The 13,288-nt window shown below is 35.6% G+C and overlaps 2 protein-coding genes across 2 annotated transcripts in view; both read left to right on the top strand.

The window, feature by feature from the left end:
- Nucleotides 1-2,694, top strand: part of LOC134704886 (uncharacterized) — a 158,710-nt gene extending 156,016 nt beyond the window's left edge. The window contains exons 106-108 of the mRNA XM_063563671.1: nt 905-1,002; nt 2,050-2,287; nt 2,550-2,694. Of these exons, the coding sequence (XP_063419741.1) occupies nt 905-1,002; nt 2,050-2,287; nt 2,550-2,694 (481 nt within the window). The remainder of the gene's footprint in view (nt 1-904; nt 1,003-2,049; nt 2,288-2,549) is intronic.
- A 1,062-nt stretch (nt 2,695-3,756) lies between these two features.
- Nucleotides 3,757-13,093, top strand: LOC134691441 (uncharacterized). Its single transcript, XM_063551974.1, has one exon. It carries the CDS (start codon nt 3,760-3,762, stop codon nt 12,802-12,804), a length of 9,045 nt encoding a protein of 3,014 aa, XP_063408044.1. The 5' UTR covers nt 3,757-3,759; the 3' UTR covers nt 12,805-13,093.
- The last annotated feature ends 195 nt before the right edge of the window (nt 13,094-13,288 follow it).

Below are 13,288 nucleotides of genomic sequence, written 5' to 3'. Positions count from 1 at the left end.
TAAGTTTCATTAATGCAATTTAAAAGAGATTTATTTCCCTTCATAGCTGTGTTTAAATCTTAAGGGAACAATTTTTTCATAAATCTATGAAATTTAACTTGTTATACTGACATTGACTGACTGTAAGACTAGGTTTAATACCACCATTGATTTTCCCCTATTAGTCTGTGTAAAATTTGCACTTTTCCAAAAAATGTGCAGAATTTATTTTTGTTTCAAATAAAGAAATACTTGGCATGAGTAAAGTATTATCCTGTCTAGTACTATAGAAAAAAATTCACATAACATTTCATTGCATTTAAGAAAATAACCATCATTGGAAGTTAACCAATAAAATTTCTCCCCTTATTTAACCTGTGTACACAATTTAGTCACCATGTAAAATAAAGTTTACAAAATATTCTATAAAAACCCAAAATAAAAAAAATAATTGTGCTTTGAAATACCCAAGACATATGTTTAAGACACAGAAATATTTTACTGCATTAAAATGTAGGATTAATTACCTCAGTTGTCAAATTCAAGGGAATATTTTTTCCGACCTAAGTTTCGTATACAACCAGATGTGACGTACCATGATTTGTTGGTATTATCCCTAAGAAAGATTTTGTTTTTAATCAAAGTACTACTTTTAACTCAGATTGATTGGCTAATTAAAAATTTGCATACACTGTCTTCGTATTTGGTGTTGTCATGTCTTACACAAGCTACAAATCATGCAAAGTGAAAAATCTAATCAGATTGCTTTTAATATTGCACAAAATAGTGAACAGTTCCTACACTACCATTGAAAATATTATATAAAAGAAGACCTGGAAGCCTGTAAATTTTCTAAATTGAATATTTATCTATCTTATAGAATTATTGTGATCTATATTAATAATGTTAATTTTTATTTGAACAGGTATTTAGGTTTGATGGAGATAAAGTCACACTGGAGCAGAACCTATAGTGTAGAAGATCAGGGGCTAGCTTCATTGTGGACATTCAATGAAGAGCAAGGTAAAAATATCAATTATTTCTTCCTGTGGTCTACATGTTGTACTGTTATACCACTGTCCCAGGTTAGGGGGAGGGTTAGGATCCCGCTAACATGTTTAACCCCGCCACATTATTTATGTATGTGCCTGTTCCAAGTCAGGAGCCTGTAATTCAGTGGTTGTCGTTTGTTTATGTGGTAAATATTTGTTTTTCGTTCATTTTTTTTACATAAATAAGGCTGTTAGTTTTCTCGTTTGAATTGTTTTATATTTTCTTATCATGGACTTTTATAGCTGACTATATGCTGTATGGGCTTTGCTCATTGTTGAAGGCCGTACTGTGACTTATAACTGTTAATGTTTGTGTCATTTTGGTCTTTTGTGGATAGTTGTCTCATTGGCAATCATACCACATCTTCTTTTTTATATGTAAAAATATTCTATTATATTGAGAGAGAAAAAAGTTTAAAAAAAAGATGATATGGCCATACTTCAATACTTAATTGATAGGGAGTGCTGCTGGGTTTCTGTTACCCAACCCTTTTCATATTATTTAGATTTTAAAATGTATGCCTTTTCACATATTGCATAGGTCAAAATGTAACCTTTTCCCATACTGTTTGGGTTATGTGGTGAATAATGGTATGTAATGTAAGAATGGAGTACCAAAGTGCCAAAAGAGAAAAATGGATAAATAAAAACAGTCAGGAACACCAAGAAAGATGACAACAAAAAAATTATGGGAACTTCCTAGACCTTATCATATATATCCTGATAGTTTTCCCAACCTATTCACATATTCATGATATGTTCAAGCTAGAAAAAGTTACCTGTTCCAGTTGCACATCCTATTTCCTTGTATATAGGAAGTGATCCTGAAAATTTATTTATATCTGTTTACCAAAAAGTATCATTAAAATAATATGGACTTCATCTTCTTTCATAGGTAACACCTTGCTTATATAAGAGAACTATAACAGATATGAAAAATTGTTTTGTAGTTGTAGATTTTATTCATTTAAATTCTACATCCTTATATAAAAAGGCACTTTTCAATCATTAATTGTAGATGGTACATGGACTGCTGAAAAAAGTGGAATTGTATTGAGAAATCCAGTAAGCCCATTCAGTGGAGGTGTTGAGAGTTTATCCGATGCACCTATACCCTATGTGACTGCACCTGTATCCATCACTCTCCCACCCTTCCTCTCTGCTTTTGGAAAGAGAAGAAAACGTTCAACGGACAACATATTGGTATATCCTCAAGTTCTGTGTGAAGAAATTTTTACTACAAGTGGTTTTGCAAGGTATGTTATGTTTGTTGAATTGCTGTATTTTAAAGGTCACACACATTTATAATTAGTCCAATAGTCTAACCCTTTTAGATAGTCACTATATCAAAGGTTAGCAGCTATGTTTTATTTACTTTATTATACTGAATGTTTAAGCAAGTTACCATGTGTTTGAAAATTAAATTTTTTTTTTAATGGCTGGTAAATACATGCTTGAAAGTTAAATGTTAGAATCAAAACTATATTCTGTAATATATATTAATACACTTTTTATTAGCTCACCTGGCGGCAAAGTGAGCTCTTCTCATCACTTGGCGTCTGGTGTCCCTCGTTGTCTGTTAACTTTTACAAAAATCTTCTCCTCTGATACTACTGGGCGAAATTTAGCCAAACCTAGTCAAAATCATTATTTAGGTTTCTAAATGTGTCCAGTGGCCCGACCAACCAACCAAGATGGCCACCATTGCTAAAACTAGAACAAAGGGGGAAAATGTAGATTTTGGCTAATATCTCTGAAACCAATCTTTTACAAAAATCTTCTCCTCTGAAACTATTTGGCCAAATTTAACCAAACTTGTCCACAATTGTCATTAGGGTATCTTGTTTAAAAAATGTGTCTGTTGACCCAACCAGTAAACCAAGATGGATAACACAGCTAAAAATAGTACATAGGGTAAAATGCAGTTTTAGCTTTTAGAGCAAATCTGACCGGGGACAAATTGTTTACAGGTTACGATCTATCTTCCCTGAAATTTTCAGACCAATCTAGCAATCTGTATTTGGGTTGCTGCCCCTGAATTTGTAATTTTGGTTATTACCTTGAATATTATTATAGATAGAGATAAACTGTAAACAACAATAATGTACAACAAAGTAAGATCTACAAATCAGTCAACATGACCAAAAAGGTCAATTGACCCCTTAAGGAGTTTTTGCCCTTTCTAGTCAATTTTTAACAGTTTTCATAAATATTTCCCACTGTAACTACTAGGCCAAGTTCATTATAGATAAAAATAATTATAGACAGCAAAAATGTTCCGTAAAGAAAGATCCACAAATACATCACCATCACCAAAACATAATTTTGTCATGAATCCATCTGTGTCCTTTGTTTAGTATGCAAATAGACCAAGGTGAGCGACACAAGCTCTTTATAGCTAGCCTTTAGTAACTTTTATAATATGTCCTTGTCACAACTGTTTGTCCATACTAGAACACATTGATAAACCAACTGTGAAAGCATGACAATCTGGAATCTATCACACAAAAAAAAAGATGTATAATTTATACTTACAATTTAGATGTGCAATAAAGTCCGAATTACCTATAGGATTGTATGTAGACTTAAGCAACTCAGTGAAATTTCCACAAAATATATATTTTTGTTTACTGAATCCATGCAAATAAATTAGTCCCTAGTAATTTTAAATTCTTAAAATCATCATACTGGTAACTAATTTTTACTACAATTTTCTTACAGCACATGTATGGCTGCTGGGAGTGGTTTGAATCATGCTTACAAAACAGAATGTTTGCAAGCACAGATTTATGGAGAAATTACAGATGCAGTACTTGAATATGCAGATAATTGTCAGTTTAGGTTAAATATGGACATTTGGCCAGTATCAACACTGTGTACTGACATGGCTACTAACCCAACGTTTAGCTTTCTTTTGGGTGATTACTGTGACCCACAGTGCTTCTTTGGCACCAAAAATGGAGGCACAACATGTATTTGTAAAATTGGGTACTGGAACACAACATGTGACACTGAATGTCCAGGAGGAGCAACCAATCCATGCTCAGGATATGGATCATGTGATGACCAGACAGGAGCATGTGCCTGTCCTCTGAACAAGCAAGGAGCAGACGATTGTTCTTTATGTTCTGATGGATGGATTGGACCAGATTGTCAAATTGCAGAAAACAATCTAAATGGTAATAAATCAGTTGCTTTCGCATCCCAACTTGGTCATATGACAAACTTAGATGGTTTGAGTTTTATAGTACGAGAACCATCAGTGTACACACTGCTGACAGTTAGTGATGTGCTGGTCATACAAGGAAAATTCATCATATGTCATCAAAACTACACCTGTATTACATTTTTATCTGTCCGTCTTGGAGATTCCACACACGGATATGCCACAATCACAATCAAAGCTCCAAAACTGGACACTAACAAACCTATTGTCTACCTTGAGAACCAGGAAACATCAGTTGATGAGACCTTGTACTTTCATGGATTTTACTTGGAGAGATTAGATTTAGATGAATTAAAGATGACCATTGCTGACAATGCAGAGATTTTAGTTAGATTACAAGGCCAATATCTAACCATGGAGTTTTTGTTAAATTTCAAGTACCTGGAATTGACAAGTGGATTGCTAAGTGGATCAGGAGAAGACAATTCAACACTCAAACTTGAACAGCTACTGTATAGAGAAATATATTCACCAGATGTGTGCACATACTCAGGAAGTATTCAAGGATCTTCACCCTCGCCTATAGTGTACACTTTGGATTTTAACAGTGTAGTATTGGCTAAGAATACATCATTATCTAGTTCACTTGACTTTACCAGATTTGCAGTAACATCTTGCAATGAATTCATACATTACCCATCTATACATGAAAAAAAACAAAATGTTGGTGGGTACAGTTTAAATTTTGCCTCATCTATAATATATGGTGACGTAGACTTGTACACAAGCATTGGGTCCAATATAACATTTGAATTCCTTACCAAGTTAAACAATGAAACAGACAAAGGAGGTGTGTTGTTCTCATTTAGTAACAGCAAATTATTCATTGTTCAAGTATATTCTGACTCTGTTCAGATAATTTATGAAAATCAAACATATACAACAAATCTAACCTTACAATACAATGAGTGGAACAAAGTAGTGGTTATGTATTACGGAGAATTGGGAGACTTTGATATATATGTCTTCAACAGTGAAGGGAACATCAAAAGAAGAAGCTATGTTTTGCCATTAAACATATTCAGTGATCCTGGAACATTATCCATAGGTCATTGGCAGCCACCATATAATGGTAAAGTACTCACAGCACCAGAGGCATTCAGTGGACTAATAGACAATTTCTTGGTTTGGAAAATATCGCTAGAACCGAACATTGTAACTGACATTTTTCAAAAAGATCCGTTGGATATACAACATTTGCTAAGTTCTCTATGGCAATTTGATGAGGGCCAAGGCTCTGCAACATCTGACTATCTCCAAGGAACTGTTATTAATTTACCTATATCACCATGGGTACCACCCGAGTGGATACCATCCGATGTGTACTATGTAAAGAACACGTATCCAAAAGTCACTTATGTGTACTATGCAAGTTCAACTATTCAAACACAGGCAGAAAGTATATGTCACCAAATTGTAAATAATACACACACGTCATGCAGCAATGTATCTTCAGCAACGAAACAAATATTTTACACAGCTTGCCTTCAAATATACAGTGCAACCGTCAATTTGCCATCTGCATACAATGTGATTTTGAGTTTTGGAAAAATATGCCAGACATCTCAAGATCTTCTTGCATCCCCAACAACTATATTGTGTAACAGCATAACAACAATTGACAAAGAGAACAGTGGATGTTCTAGAACCTGTGTTTATGGAGAAATAATAACAGATGGTTCTTGTTCTTGTGCACATGGCTATTATGGATCATCATGTACTAATATATGCCCTGGTGGATCTGATTCACCATGTAACAACCATGGAACATGTAACACAGCAGGGCTTTGTGAATGTGTCTGGAACTGGAATGGATCAGTGGATTGTGGAACATGTACTTCAGGAATGAAAGGACCAGACTGCAGAGTTTTGTACGAGGGTTCCTCTCATGGCACAAAAGCATATATTACAAGCAAGGCCGACTTCATGGGATTTAATGGTTATCAGATATCATTAGATACAATATCTGGAGTATATACAGTGTTTGACTCCCCAACAAACTTTGCTGTGGAAGTTTATCAAGTGAACTGCATATTTGGCTCTTGTATTATTGGAGTTTCAATAAAAACATCATCAACTCAAATTGTAATTTTACCATCAGGGCAAGATGATATGCCTCCAATCGTTTATCAGGATACAGTTAAATTAGTGTATGGTGTGACTACCGTTATGTCAGAGATGACAATGGAATTGAAATCATATAATGACCTCCAGATTTCTATTGGAACAAGTACTATCAAAATAACTGTACAGAATCAAGGCATAGATATAGCATTGGAAGTTCAATCTTCAGTCTGTTCAATAGCAACTGGAATCATTGGAAATTGTACTGGGACAAGTGATACCTATGAAACTTACAGTCAAAATGAACTCATGCATTATGTAGAAACTGCGTATGTTTCTGTTGATGGGCCAATCGTTCATACATTGTTAGCTGTGTTTGGTCAAAATGTGACATTAAACTCTGGGTTCGCTTTGGCATTTAATCAAACTTCATCTGTATCAGAGACATTAATATATAGAGACAATGACACAGTGAACAGTCAAGCATTCAGTCTAAGTATGTACTTCAAACCTACTGCAGAAGGAGGTGTTTTATTGGCATACAGTAAAAATACAACATTCTCAATACTTAATAGTAATCCAGTTACAATAGAATGTGGAACAAAATCAATCTCAACAACTATCAGTCCACACATTGGTGAATGGAATCAGGTAATCATAACATTTGATGGAACCAACAACCAGATATACTTCTATCATTACGGTCCGAATATAACTATCAGTTATGGAGTAATAAGTGATTTCTGTCCGAACTTATTCTTGGAAGGTGGGAAGATTGCTCTAGGAGAATGGATTCCATCATTTGAATCAGAGAAGTATACTTACACTGGGTCGTTTGTTGGAGAAATAGAAGAGGCATCCATCTGGAAAGACCCAATACTACCTTCACTTATTTTCCAGGCAGAGAGTCTGAATGTAAAATTATCAGGATTTCTAAACAATGTTTCATCGTTATGGTCATTTTCTGAAGGCGTTGGATATACAGCATTTGATAGTGTTTTAGGAAATGACATGAGTCTTCCAAGTTCCCCATGGCAGTCACCTGTATGGGTAGTATCTGACAAAACATTGAAAGTTATAAATGATGAAGTTGTCATTAATATCAATACTCAACAAGAAGCTGTCAGTCTTTGCACAAATTTCTTTACTGCTGTTTCAAGTTCCTGTAGCAGTGTTTCATCAAGTACTACATTCTGGTTTAAAAATCAATGCATCTTACTTGGAAGTTCTACTTCAAATGTTAGTGACAGTATTACCGTTATGATAAGCTTTGCAACCGTATGTGGTATAGCTGGAGGCAGTACAAGTGCATTATTTAATAGTATGTGTAGCTTGAATACATCTGTACCATTCTGGCTTTCACAAGTTTGTAACAACTGCGGATTTGGCTATTTAGGATCAGACGGAGCTTGTATTTGTTACTATGGTTTCCATGGAACCCACTGCGATCAATTCTGTCCGAATGGAATTACTTTACCCTGTAATGATAGAGGAGTATGTGATACAAGTGGTATGTGCCAATGTGAAGGTCACTGGTCTGGATCAGCATGTAGTAGTTGTGCTACAGGATGGGAAGGAAACGAATGTGTTGTCATGGCAACGGGACAACCTGCTAATCAGTCCGTGTTAGTAGCACAAATAAGTACAAACGGTCAGATGATCTCTTTTGATGGGCATCTAGTTGATTTGACTATCAAAGGCGTATATTTATTATTTGGACACTCAGATGAATTAGTTAATGTTTACGGACACATGTCAACATGCTATGATACTCTCAGGCCACATCTTTGCTTAAGAGATATTGTCATCGATGTCGATGGTACTTTTTATTATATCCGATCGAAGAACAGCTTCATGGAGTCTAAAGTTGTAATATACACAAATTCGGCTGAAATAAACGTTTACGACAAGTATACCACTAGTAAAATGGAAATTTTAATCTCCCAAACTAATTTTCTATCAGTAACCTTCATTAATATGGAACTATCAGTCAAGATGATATACGTAGACAATGGACTCATTATGACAATGTCATACTTAAATAACAAATGGATTTCTGAAGCAATCCTCATAGATGGCATACTTACATCATGCGAAACAAAGTCTGCTATTCAACTGGCTGCTTGTAACTCTTCAAGAACAAGTATTTGTACCAATTCTGTCAATACCACATCAGAAGGTTCCTGTGTCGGTCAGTTGAACTTCCTTGCAGTTGAGCTCTTCATGAACAGCTATGTATTTACCGACAATATTGTTAATGAAAAACTAGAACGACAGTACATTATAACAGGTCCAGCTTGTCTCCTGTTTAGTGGATCAGGGATTTACGTTAGCGAAGTTGAAATGCCGACAACCGTCTTTACAGTCGAATTCCATGTCAAACCAACAGCCGTCAATGGACCGATGTTAACATATCATACAGCCAGTCATCAAACTATTGTCGTTAACTACAAGACTGGTATTGTCATTATTGCTGATGAGATCGTGTATCAAACAAATATTTTAATTGAGCTTTATGTATGGAACCAAATTAATCTCGTTTGGAAACCGAATGGTTATAAACTAGAAGTTTACCTTATATCGGGTTCAGGTACCACCGTTGTGAAGGAAATATCATGTCCGTTCAATATTTTCGAAACAGGAGGAACCCTTACAGTGGGACAAATAGGTGATGGCGTTACTTCATTGTTTCCAATCGGTACATTCAATGGATTTATTGATGAACTGAGGATATGGACACGTCCACATAGTCCATCAATTGTCAGAAACAATTGGAGAATTTCTGTAACAGATAAGACACCAGATCTTCATGCAGTATGGTCATTAAATGAAGGAACTGGTTATGTAGCATCAGATCTAAAAAATTCACAGCACATGTATATGGTATATTATGACAAAACACCTACTTGGGCGGCATCAGACTTAGACCTGAGCCCAGGTGTTGATTTAAAACTTCCCGAATTGACAACATTGACACCACTTAATACTGCTATAGATACAACACGATGCGATGAACTGCTGAAATCTTCAGAATTAACAACTAACTGTGCTGGTCTGGAAAACATTTTATCATCTTTACATGACCAGTGTGTGATCTTAGTGCAAACAACAGGAAATCCCGATATGGCAGAAGTTATACTCTTAAGCTTTTCTGATTACTGTAAGGACGCTAAAAATTTAACAGATTCGCCAATTAAAAGTATGTGCAACCTAGTAGATGTATTTGAAGAATATGTATCATGGTATGGAGGATCTTGCAGTAATGAATGCATTTTTGGATTTGCAAACAATAGTATTTGCTCATGTGATTCATCCCATTATGGATCATCTTGTTCTGGTGTGTGTGAGCTAGGACCAATGGGAGCTTGTAATTCACAAGGAACATGTGATTCGTCATCTGGACAATGCACTTGTCATGCTCATTGGTACGGACAAAGTGTTTCAGTCTCACAATATTGGAGATCATTCTCAACATTGTTTACCGCTACCATTTCAGTTTCTTCTTATTCATGCGTAGATTGTTCACTTGGATGGCATGGAACTGACTGCAATTTTGTGGTACAGAATATTGAAGGTCGTCAGTCATACGCGGCTGGTTTAATATTCGCGTCATACATTACAACTTTAGGAGGTGCATCATATAGAATAATATTACCAGGAATCTACAATGTGTACAGTGTTGCAGGATTATCAGTTCAAGCCGTTTTCTGGCCATGTAATGGCGACATCTTTTGCCGACAAATTAAAGAAATTTCTATTAATAGTGGTGGACAAACTGTCAGTGTAATGAGATACAATGATACATTACAACCAATGCATGTTAGAGGCTCAACAACCTTTGAATTTCCAACAACAACAACAGTAGCGGGCATAAGTATAAAATGGATTGTCAGCGAGTACATCCGAATAACAGTTGGATCGTTTACCGTATTGGTAGCAGATAGTAACATCGGACTTATCTGTCGATTTAAAGTAGGTAAAGATAGTGGACGGACAGCCAGAGGATTACTTGGTAATGCAGACAATACATGGTGGATGGACCTTGTATCACCAACTGATCAGTCCGGTGTAAATTCCTCATTCATTGATCAAGGTTTATCGGCTACATATACTGGTTCGTGGACAAAGAAAGAGTTTGGTTCATCACTTAAATCAGTTCACACTTGGCACACAGACCGACAACAGAATTTATCAACATCAGGGTACCTGCTTCATTTAACATTACAAACTGCTACTTATACTAACATACATATGACTAAGGATATAACTGCGTTTACAATTTCTTTCTGGATTCGAATACAGGTACATCTAAGAAATCAAGTTCTTATTGTTTATCAGATGGATGGTCAAAATCTAACTTTATCAGCTGAAAATGGTAATTTAGGAATACATTGGGGAAATACCTGGACATCTGCATTAGAAATGAAAGTTGGTTCATGGATATATACAGCTATAACATGGAAGTCTGTAGATGGCGAGTTCCTTATCTATATGATGACCGATGGAGGGTTACAGTACAAAGCGATAAGAAATGTTCATGTATCATCTGTATTCAATATTGAAGGGATGTACTTGTTTGGAAATAACGATAGCCCATTGGAAATCGATCATGCTAGAATTTGGAAAGTGTCGAAATCTCTCGACACTATTCTGTCTGGAATGTCCGTTTACGTTGATGACATAACTTCAGATAACGAACTACTGTCAGTAATTGGATTCGATGAAGGCACAGGACTTGTTTCAAATATGGCAACACCTACGTCTTCTAGCACAACACAATTGCCCGGTACAATTACTGAACCAGAAAGCGATGATTTATGGCTTCCTTCTGACATACCAACTGCAAAATCATACTTACCGAAAGACACTGCTCCATCAAATGTAAATGCGTCTGTTTTGAACGATTGTATTGCAGCATTAAACAACTCTGATGTACAGCAATATTGCAACGATGTAAGCAACATTACAGAATTCTTTTTGGAAGCTTGCTTGATGGACTATGCAAATGTTGGTGAAAACGCTACGTACATACTGCTTGTACATAACCTAATATTCTACTGTCAATCAACTTTCAATGTCGATGAATGCAAATTGAAAGACTATTTTGATTACTGTACTGACACCGATACAGAATCAAAAGACGAAATAATGCTGATTATTATAATTGCTATCTGCTGTATAATACCCATTATCATATTCATGTTATGTTGTTGTTGTTGGTGGAAAGGACTTCTCTGTTTCAAAAAGAAGAAACCTGTTACAGACAGTCATAAGGAAAAGATCGTAAAAGAAGATTGTGAGGAGGATGTTGATGAAGATATGGCCTACTCCAGAAGTAGAATAACTTCACGTAACGGAAACTTCTTATTTGAAGACAATGAAGGATTTGGCCGGCTTGATTCTCGTACCGGTTCTGCCTTATCAGCATCAGATTTCCCTATTCTCTTAAGCTTTGATCCAATTGAGGAAGAAAACATGGCTTCGCCAGCTCCACCTCGTGGTACACTCTTCACCCCAGCTCCTACTCTATCTAAACCATCTCATTCAGGTGGTCCAAGGAGTAAATCATCATTACTAGCTACCTTGAGTAGTATTATTCCACAAGTGAGGTCTAGACCGAAAGGAGATCATCCAAGCCCTGCCGATATACAAATTCAGGATACTAATATGGATGACGAAGGAAACCAAAATGTTTCACTACCAAATCCCATGACATTTAGTAGGCATACAAACGCAACGCCAGTTTTTGGTAAAAAATCTCCGTCAGTTTTCACAAAACAGTCATCAGCTACTCCTGTATTTGGTAAATCTCAATCGAACGGACAGTCGAAACAAGAACTTGATGATAACGGCAGACCAGTTTCCGCATCCTCTGTTGGATCAAGAGCCAAATCTCACTCGCCGTTCGTTATACCGGGTAATAATGACGATGAAAGGAAAGTGGAAACAGCCAGTCCATTCCAACCTGAAGACGCCCATTCATATTCTGTCATGAACAGAGGTTATTCGCCGGAAGTCGGAGAGATGGAGCCTGTTTTCTCAAAATCTCATCATGAGCCGTTACCAGTACTGACTGAGGTCCCATCAATGGAAACATTTAAACCCGAAAACATTGGAAAGAAAAAAAGCCAAAGGAAGGGCAGAAAAACTAAAGCTGCTGATGCAATACATGCACCCGTTGGAACTACGACAGGAAATGATTATTCTGGCAAAAATTCTGCAAATATTGGAACGGTAGCGCCTATGTTACCAAAGTCCTTACCTATGGCGAGTAAAATATCGCCATTCGAAACATTCAAACCAAACACTGATGGAAAGAAAGGAACTGGAACTAAAGGGAGGACTTCAAGTGCATCGGATGCTCTGCACGCACCAGATGGAACTCTTTTCGAAAAGGTCGAAGAAGTAATTATCCGACCTCCATCGTATAAGGCACCATCATCGCCCGGACTTTTGATAGATTTAGACGATGCATTTGATTAGTGTCCAGACATTTATAGAATGAGACACATGGTCATGATTTTTAAAACCAAAATGTGATATGATTTGTGATTTATTTGTTTTTATTCGTCCATTTAATAGCTTTACTTCATAATTATTCGTCCTTATTTTTACTAATTTTTTATTTCTACATTTTATTTTTATTAATGCTATTGTATTGTTTCTTGGGAATGGAAATTAATTATATATTTTTTTATGTATCATGTGTCCTCAATAATTAAGCCGTTGTCATATTAGCCAGACATTTTTTTTTATTTATCCATAATTAACTTTGATGTCAAAATTAAAAAACATTTTTTTTTTTTTTTAAATTCAAATTAAAGGGATTTTTTTTTATATGTTGGAAGTTTTTATAACAAGTAATTATGATAAATTAATAATAAAAAAATTCTTCCTATAAAAGATTAGAATATATTGAAAATTACTCTTAAAAATTGAAAGAAAGTTTAATGTAAAATTTAAAAAA

The sequence above is a fragment of the Mytilus trossulus genome, chromosome 1, assembly GCF_036588685.1.
Source record: "Mytilus trossulus isolate FHL-02 chromosome 1, PNRI_Mtr1.1.1.hap1, whole genome shotgun sequence".
NCBI classification, from domain to species: domain Eukaryota; kingdom Metazoa; phylum Mollusca; class Bivalvia; order Mytilida; family Mytilidae; genus Mytilus; species Mytilus trossulus.
The sequence above is the reverse complement of the archived record's forward strand: the minus strand, read 5'-3'. Positions and strand labels throughout refer to the sequence as shown.

What these genes read in the sequence shown, in the direction of transcription:
- LOC134691441 (XM_063551974.1), top strand. Translation starts at nt 3,760, where the DNA reads ATGGCTGCTGGGAGTGGTTTGAATCATGCTTACAAAACAGAATGTTTG.